The 8931-nt window shown below is 35.1% G+C and overlaps 1 protein-coding gene and 1 long non-coding RNA gene across 2 annotated transcripts; one reads left to right on the top strand and one right to left on the bottom strand.

Moving 5' to 3' along the window:
* LOC130718799 (uncharacterized) lies at positions 1-1617 on the bottom strand. Its single transcript, XR_009012798.1, has 3 exons — positions 1287-1617; positions 1037-1097; positions 1-215 (listed from the first exon to the last, which is right to left on the bottom strand). It is a non-coding gene; the product is annotated as an uncharacterized LOC130718799 (long non-coding RNA).
* Positions 1618-3604: 1987 nt separating this feature from the next.
* On the top strand, positions 3605-6858 carry LOC130719871 (uncharacterized). The gene is made up of 4 exons (XM_057570470.1): positions 3605-6096; positions 6172-6438; positions 6548-6653; positions 6745-6858. Exons 1-4 carry the CDS (start codon positions 3605-3607, stop codon positions 6856-6858), a joined length of 2979 nt encoding a protein of 992 aa, XP_057426453.1.
* Positions 6859-8931: the final 2073 nt, after the last annotated feature.

The following is an 8931-nucleotide window of genomic DNA, read 5'->3' as shown; positions in this document are numbered from 1 at the left end:
TGAGCCATTGGAACCGCTTGTAAAAGCTTTATGTATTCTCTGAAATCTATGTGCCAGTGTTCAAAGAATAATAAACATACATCATCTAACTGGCTATTAGTTCTGACAAACAAGCTATAAAAAAGATACAAAAAGACTAAGGAAAAAGTGAGCCATCTTCTACTCAGATTGCTCCTTCTTTTTCATCAGGGATTGGATATGAAGAATCTAAGGAGCTGGCACACATGTAAAGCATAAGTTAATTAATAAACCATTATTTTTCATTTCAAGAATGGCATACATGTAATTTGAAGAGTTATGTGTCTGTGTTGTAACTGTGTCAAAGAAAAGTGGTAGTGTATGTCAGAGAAAGGTAGTAGTGTATCTGAAGATGAACTTTCAGCACTGAGTATGATTATCAAGTTGAGGAGATCCCAAAAGATATATAGATAGCCACCACCATGGAATCACCATATATATTGCTTTTAAATCTTATATACAAAACTAACTAACAACTAATTAATCAGAGGTTTCAAACCTACCCTAAAACAAAGTCTACAAAACTTCATCAAAACTGTTTCAAAAAGCTACACCTTCTCCATGAAACAAAACAAACCAAACATATAAATAACTGAATTAATATCCAGACTGAAAAATCCAGCACTGGTGAACGATTGTTTGTGCTAGCTAATAGATCGATCATCATCTTCTTTTGATATTAATTAAAAATTAAAAACAACAGGTTAGATTTGATTCCCAACAAATAGAAGGTATACAAAAATGTCTATATGCTCTCAGCCACCATCAAGATCTTGACTTCATTGTACAAGACAAGCATGTCTGAAAATGAAATTAACTAGCTACTTCTATACTTAAATCCCTAAGAATTGACCAGGAATCTCGTCAAATCAAAGAAATTAAACCTATATAGTCTATTCCAATATAAGAAAGAAAACTTTATTTCCTACTTCGATTTGATTTACTTTGTTTCCTTATATCACCTTCCTGTAGGGTGAACTTTCAACAAAATAAACACTTAGAGTCTAGGATCTTATACCTTGCCGATGTAACTTAAGCATGAAATTGTCCATCAAGGGTCCATATTGGTGAGGATTTCACTGCAAAGAAACAAAGAATTCAAGATCCCTATATGTATTGGAAAGATATATAAAAAATATTCCTTGAATCGTTTATTGCTGATGCAGCATCATCAAGATTCTCAACACCAAAACACTTATAATTTGTGTGTGAATCTTGATGGTGCTGCACCTGCAAACAACGACTGTGCTGAAATTGGCTGCAACGACCTCTTGATCACTTGTGTTGTCCAATAGATTCTGGGAAAGATCAAGATTAGCATACAAAATAGACACACCCTCAATGGAACTTTGCTATTTATAAGAGAAACACAGATGGAGCAAAATGAGTGAATCGATCAGTTAGGGAACCCTAACAGAATATACGGTTTCCACAAGCTTTTGACAGAAAGAGAGAGGGGTATTTAAAAATTCTGAAGAGTAACAAAGAACAGTAAACTATGGCAAGAGCCAAGAGGAATAAATAATCTAGCGAAGCAAGCACAACAACACAAACTAAAAGCTCAACAACCCTTATTTGGTTGACTCATGGGTGTATGTTTAAGGCATGACGAATCTATGGTGGTGATTTGGTTCACACCACATACTTATATTTATATAGATAATTGTTCTTTGAGAAATAGAACTAAAAGCACCTTTTGATTTGCATGCATGATCTAGGGATGTATTTTTAAAAGACACTTCGATCTTCAAGTCAACTTTTAGATTGGAGAGATAATCTCTAGTCTTAGAAGAATATTCAAATAGCAAAGTCACTACTAGAAAACACGGGATTTAGCGGCGGTTGAATAGCGGCGGTTTCAATAAACCGCCGCTAAATGTTTTACTTTGAGGCGGTTGGGCAACCGATGGGAAATGGAGTCGGTTGTTTTAACTTACTGGCGGTTGAAACCGCCAGAAAATTATTTATAGTTAAAAAAAAAAACTAAAAAAACTAAACCTATTATTTCAGATCCAAATCGCACCTCACTCCTCAACCTCACTCTTCACTCATTCATTCTCTCTCTGTTCATTCTCTCTCACTGTCCTCCACCACCGTGCTCCGACACCGTTCTTCGCCACCGTTCTCCGCCGTCGCCGTTCTCCGCTCTTTGGCAATCGTCCCTCTCCCTCGGCACCATTGTTCTCCGCCACCTCCGATCTCCGCCATCGTTCCCCACCGTCGCTGTTCTCCGCTCTTTGGCAAGGCGAGTTTTATTCAATCATCTTTGTTTTCTTCGATTGCAAATCTGAGATAACTCTTTACTTTGATTTCAAATCTGAAAATCATTGATCTCTTCACTTTGATTTCAAATCTGAAAATCTAGGGTTGTGTGTAGTCTGATTTTTGTTAATTTTTGTAGAATCTGAAGAAGTGATGGAATCTGAAGTTGATTCAATCTAAAGTTCCTCTGCAATCGGTATTACCATCTCTCTTTCTTCCTATTTGTTGATTGATACTGTTTGTGACTGTTGCTTGTCTAATGTATTGTTGTGCATGTTTCTCTTGATCTTTAAAGTCACAAGGGATATGAATTTTAGTGAAACTTTGATTCCAATTCGCCCTCTGAATTCATATAGAATCCGTTTTGGATTTGAATTCCTCATTGCACATTGTGTTCTATTTAAAGTCCTAGTGATCTTCTCACGGGTGAAGTGTCATCAGGTTTCATTTCTGTTATTCTGTTAGATGGTTCTGATCTTTGGCAATTGTATCATATTCTTAAATCTTTTCCCTTTGAAGAAAATGTTCAATTTTGGGGAAATATGAATGCTGGATGGCTGCAACAAGAAAAATACATACCAGCAAGGGATATGAATTTTAACTGTGTAGAGAACATGAGATTTGGTATTGCTGTTTTCATGTAACCAAGTGAAACATATTAGAGGCTGTAGAAAGTGATTTAAGTATAATTATGAGGTTAATAATTGGTTTGATATTAGTGTCTTGATTTGGTACCGAAGATCAACGTTAAAAGCTTGATATTAGCTTGTGGGATTGTTGTCTTGTTCATGACAGCCATATTAACTCTTTGGGACTGCTCTTAGTTTATTAATAGTTTACTGCTCATGTTTCTTAAATTTCAAAATAATAAATAAATTGTATTGGGTGTCTTGGGGAGAGCCATCAAAGCTCCTGCTCTGTTCCAAATGGGTGTTTAGCTTTCTTTTATGTTTTCATTATGTTAAGTTTATATTTACCGAGATGATTAATATAGTATCATTAGATTTTCAAGTTGGTTCTTGTAGTTTGAATGGTTTTAACGACTCTTAGCTATGCTGAGATGCATGGTCTATAGTTTTATAGGTTGATAGTTGTAGTGTTTATGGTTTTTGTAGGATGAATAAAGGTAATATATAGGGTTGAGTCTATACATGCTAATACTGAAATGTTGTAGTTCAAAGCCACATGTTAATTGCATTATAATTGTTGAATCAGTGTTGACTGTATTTTTCTCCAGTCAACACAATGACTATACAGATTTTTCTAATAATCATACAATATGATTGTAAATTAAGTATTATATTATCAATTACATAGGAAGCTAATGAGGATTAGTGAATGCTTTAGTGTTGTTAGTGGAATCTGGATTAGTTTTGACACACATAAGAGTAATTTTCATGCTTTCTTTGCTTCTGATACTTTCCTGACCTTCCTCTTCTATCTGAAGATTCTTGGTGTGATGGATAAATCATGGATTAAAAAGCCACGCAACACACTTGAGTATCATCGAGGATTAAATGGTTTTTTAGACTTTGCCTTTGAACACAGTTCTTCTGAGGGTACAATTATATGTCCGTGTGATAAATGTGGTTTTAAGAAGTGGAAGACTCGACCAGAAGTCTTTGACCACTTAATATGTAAACCGTTTCCTGAAACTTACACATTCTGGTGTGACCATGGGGAGACTTTATTGGGGGAATCAGTTTCTGGTCCACCTAATATTCAAGAGAGCATTGTAGATGAAGATGTTATGCCACATACAGTAATTGAAGACCCAATGCAGAATATGTTAAAGGATGCTTTTGGATTCTCTAGAATGGATGATAATGAAGAACACTCTCCATCATCAACAGAACATGGTGATGAAGGTGGAGGAGGCATGCCTGAACGACAATATGGGGCAAGTGGTGCTAAAGAATTTTATGATTTACTTCAAGATGGAGAGCAACCATTGTATGAAGGATGTACAAAGTTCTCAAAATTGTCCTTCTTGGTGAAATTATATCACATTAAGTGTTTGTGTGGAGTTAGTGACAAAGAAATGGGTATGATCATTGAATTGCTACATGAAGCCTTCGAACATGCGAATATCCCCGCATCGGGTTATGAGGCTAAAAAAGTCATCAACAAGCTTGGTCTTAAGTACACCAAGATACATGCATGCCCTAATGATTGTATGTTATATTGGGGTGAAGATGAAGATAGAGAGAAATGTAAAACATGTGGGACATCTAGGTGGGAGCCATGTGGTAAAACAAATGCAAGTGCTTCTCGATTCATTTCTACAAAGTCCCGAAAGAAGCTACCCGCAAAAGTTATGCGGTACTTCCCGTTGATCCCAAGGTTAAAAAGGATGTTCATGTCTTCAAAAACGGCTAAGAGTATGGTTTGGCATGATGAGGTAAATAACAATGATGGGATGATGAGGCATCCAAGAGACTCCGAGGCTTGGAAGGAATTTGATCGGACACATCAAAATTTTGCAAAAGACCCTCGAAATGTACGATTGGCTTTAGCAAGTGATGGATTCAATCCCTTTGGATCTTTAAAATCCATTTATAGTATCTGGCCTCTAATTCTGATTCCATACAATACTCCTCCATGGATGTGTATGAAGCCAACCAACTATATTCTTTCAACTGTGATTCCTGGAAAGCGCGCGCCGGGTAATGATATTGACATCTACATGCAACCTCTTATAGAGGAGTTGAAAGTGTTGTGGGAAACAGGTGTTGAAACGTATGATGCTTCAAGGAATGAAGTGTTCATGATGCGAGCATGCCTATTATGGACCATTAGTGACTTTCCTGGTCTCGGGGTGCTTTCCGGATGGAACACATATACCGGGCTTGCTTGTCCATCTCTTAACTTTGATTCAATTCCTCTTCGTCTTCCATTTAGTAAAAAGTGGTGTTTCATGGGTCATCGACGCTTTTTGTCTAAAGGACACAAGTTTCGGTTGAATAAAATTCACCTTTTTAATGGAAAAATTGAGGATAGGGATCCACCAAAAGCATTATCAGGCTCTGATATTTTGGAGCAAGTACGTAATGTGGAAGTCACATTTGGCAAACCCCCAGAACCAGAAGACAAGATAAAGAGAACTCGTGGGAAGAAGAGGAAGAAGCAAACGAAGAAACCAACTCAACAATGGAAAAAGAGGAGTATATTGTTTCAACTTCCATATTGGGAGTTTAATAAGTTGCGACACAATTTAGACGTCATGCATATCGAAAAGAATGTGTGCGACAATATACTCTTCACATTAATAAATGACAAAGAAAAGAGAAAAGATCATGCAGAGGCTCGAAAAGACTTGCGTGCAATGGGTATAAAAAGAGAACTTTGGCCACCTGATGATGGGAGTAAGTTCCCTGCTGCTTTGTTTACACTATCGAAGGAAGAGATAAGTGTTATGTTGAGCACCTTAAAAGATATTACCGTACCAGATGGCTACTCAAGCAACATTTCTAGATGTGTTGACCTAGTTCAGCACAAGCTCTTTGGTTTGAAAAGCCACGATTCTCATATATTGATGGAGCAATTGCTACCCCTGTCGATTAGGAATGTGCTACCTGTCCAAGTTGCTACAGTGATTGTTGACTTATGCACATTTTTCAAGCTATTATGTGCCAAAGTGTTGGACCATGGTGAACTAGACAAGCTTAAGGAACAAATTGTTCTCACACTATGTCAATTGGAAATGTTGTTTCCTCCATCATTCTTCACAGTTATGGTTCACCTTATGGTGCATCTACCCGATGAAGCCAAACTCGGAGGACCAGTGCATTACCGGTGGATGTATCCCATAGAAAGGTATATCAAATTTTAAAATATGACACATATAATATACAATCATTTAGTAGTGACTTTCTATTTTTAAAATGATAGGTTCTTGGGGAAATTGAAGTCATATGTGCGTAACCAAGCACAACCTGAAGGCTCGATAGCAGAAGGTTGGATCTCTGAAGAGATACTTACATTTTGTTCAAGATACTTGGACAATGAAATTGAGACAAGATTCAATCGCGGAGGTCGTGTTGACGATTATCCGTACGAGTCTTCATCACTTTTATTTCCCAATGTAGGCAAACCTGTTGGAGGTTCATCTTATTTCACTTTGACAGAGAGAGAATGGCTACAAGCACATCGCCATGTGTTGGTTAATTGTAAAGAAGTACAACATTTCATTGAGTAAGTCTTATATGAAATACTTTGTTATTCTATATTCTTTTCGTCATAATTTTTAACATAATGATTGATATAGGGAATTTAGAATTATCACAAAAAGGAGATTAAGGTCTCGAACAAGGTCGTCAACTGAGATTGAGAAGGAAGTTCATCGTGGCTTTGTGGAATGGTTTAGGCGTCGTGTAAGTATAAGAGATGTCCTATTATTATTGAAACCAAGTTTGAACATTCTATTACTTATTATTACTGAAACCAAGTTTTTCTTTTTGATAGATTATGAATGATAGTTCTATTGCACACTCTGATGATATTTGTGCCCTCGCGCAAGGCCCGCTTCAACAAGCCAGAAGGTTTACTGCATATAATGTTAATGGATATAAATTCTGAACCTTACAACGTGAGCAAGGGATGAAAACTCAGAATAGTGGTGTGTTTTGTAGCTCTGGAACAAAGAGCTATGCAAGTACAAGTGACAATAGGCCAACAGAAGGTTTAGTGCCTTATTATGGGAAACTGGTTGACATTATTGAATTAAGCTACCATGGTCAATTTGTGGTGACTTTGTTTAAATGTCAGTGGGCTAACACTACAAATTTTAGATTGATGAAAAAGGATGTATTGGGGTTCACTTCTATAAGCTTTTCTCATTTAATCCATACGGGTGATCGGGAAGATGATGAGCCATACATTCAAGCTTCTGAAGGTGACTCGCGGCGCTAAAAACTGTGACGGTTGGACAACCGACGGGAGATTGTTTTTGCGGCGGTTTAAACCGCCGCTATATACAATTCCAACCGCCGCGAAATAGCGCTTTTTGGTGTAGTGAGTGTATGTTATGCAATTAAATGACCAAACTTAATTATTATTATAGAGCCTTGTATATAATAAGCCTTTGTGGAAGACTTCTGAGACGCATGAGCAGCCTCTAATTGCTTAATGATTGTGTCTGTTTTATTTTGCTCGGCTAGCTGTTGAAAGAGATATCTCACTCTGGTCATATGGTTGGTCAACTTAGTATTCACTTAATTGTGAAACACTAGGTAGTTACCCGTGCGATGCACGGTCACTAATTTTATAAAATTAAAACATTTATAATTTACTAATCTAATATATTTAATAAAATATAATTAATGTTTTATCAATCAAATATACTACACATTAATAACACAATTGATAAATATCCTAACTTAATTTAATAGAAAAACAAAATATAATCAAACTAAAAAAAAGTTATCTAAAGAACAGCTTGTAATATGTTAATTTTTTAAGAGTTTAATTTATATGCACTGACGATGATCAGTTTTTTTTTCACCATCAATCAATCATATTAATAATGATGTGAGAAAATATCTATCTTTATTTAATTTCATTAATTCGCGTGACACATCCTTGAAATCTGATTGTTTGACGGTATAACAAAACTTTACATCGTCGGTGCATTTTCTTTTTTTCTCTTTTTTATCTCCCTAAGTTTAGATATAGTTCTATTCCAAGAAAAAAGTTTAGAGATAGTTATTTAAATTATAATAATTCTAGTCATTTTATTTTTATTAAATACAAGTGTCAATGACTAATTGTCCCATATTTAATTTAATTTACATCTCACCCAAGTACTAAGTGATTAGTTTTGAAAAGGGTGTAATATATATATGAATGTTTACTACAAACAATTTGATACCAATAACCAATTTTATAATAATAAATTTGACATTCAATTTAATCAAAAGAAAAATATATTTGTTAATGTTACAATTCAATTTTGGCTAAAAAACACTTTTGGCCCCTGATGTTTCAAGTTTGTGCAAATTCTGCCCCTACTCTATTTTTATCGATGTTTCTACCCCTCATGTTTTCAAACAGTGCACCGTCTACCCCTCATGTTTTCAAACAGTGCACCGTCTACCCCTCCCTCCGTGAGGGGTAGACGGTGCACTGTTTGAAAACATGAGGGGTAGAAACATCGACAAAAATAGATAGGGGCAGAATTTGCACAAACTTGAAACATCAGGGGTCAAAAATACTTTTTAGCCTTCAATTTTGTAATTAAGTAAATACTTAAATTGTTGTAAAATAATACTAAATAACAAAAAAATATAATTGACAACCAAATTTTACGTTAAAAAATTAAAAAAATTGAACACCTTATTAGATAGATATTATTCCAAACAAATAGATTTCAACAATTAATTCTTTTATTGCATTAAAACAGCATGAACATTTATATAATTCGCTAAAATTTCATTATTACAAAAGGTTATTTACTACAGCTAAAACAGCTAAATATCATATATTATTCTTTGGTTTTTTTTTTGGTTAAATTATTTGGCTTTCAAAATAAAGAAGGTTAAATATCATATATAACATCATTTCAAAAAATATCATATATAACATATAGAACAAAAAAATAAATGTACCAAAAAAATGACACAGAGGTTCAAAAAAAATAGCATGAAATCATTT

The sequence above is a fragment of the Lotus japonicus genome, chromosome 5, assembly GCF_012489685.1.
Source record: "Lotus japonicus ecotype B-129 chromosome 5, LjGifu_v1.2".
NCBI classification, from domain to species: Eukaryota; Viridiplantae; Streptophyta; class Magnoliopsida; order Fabales; family Fabaceae; genus Lotus; species Lotus japonicus.
The sequence above is the reverse complement of the archived record's forward strand: the minus strand, read 5'-3'. Positions and strand labels throughout refer to the sequence as shown.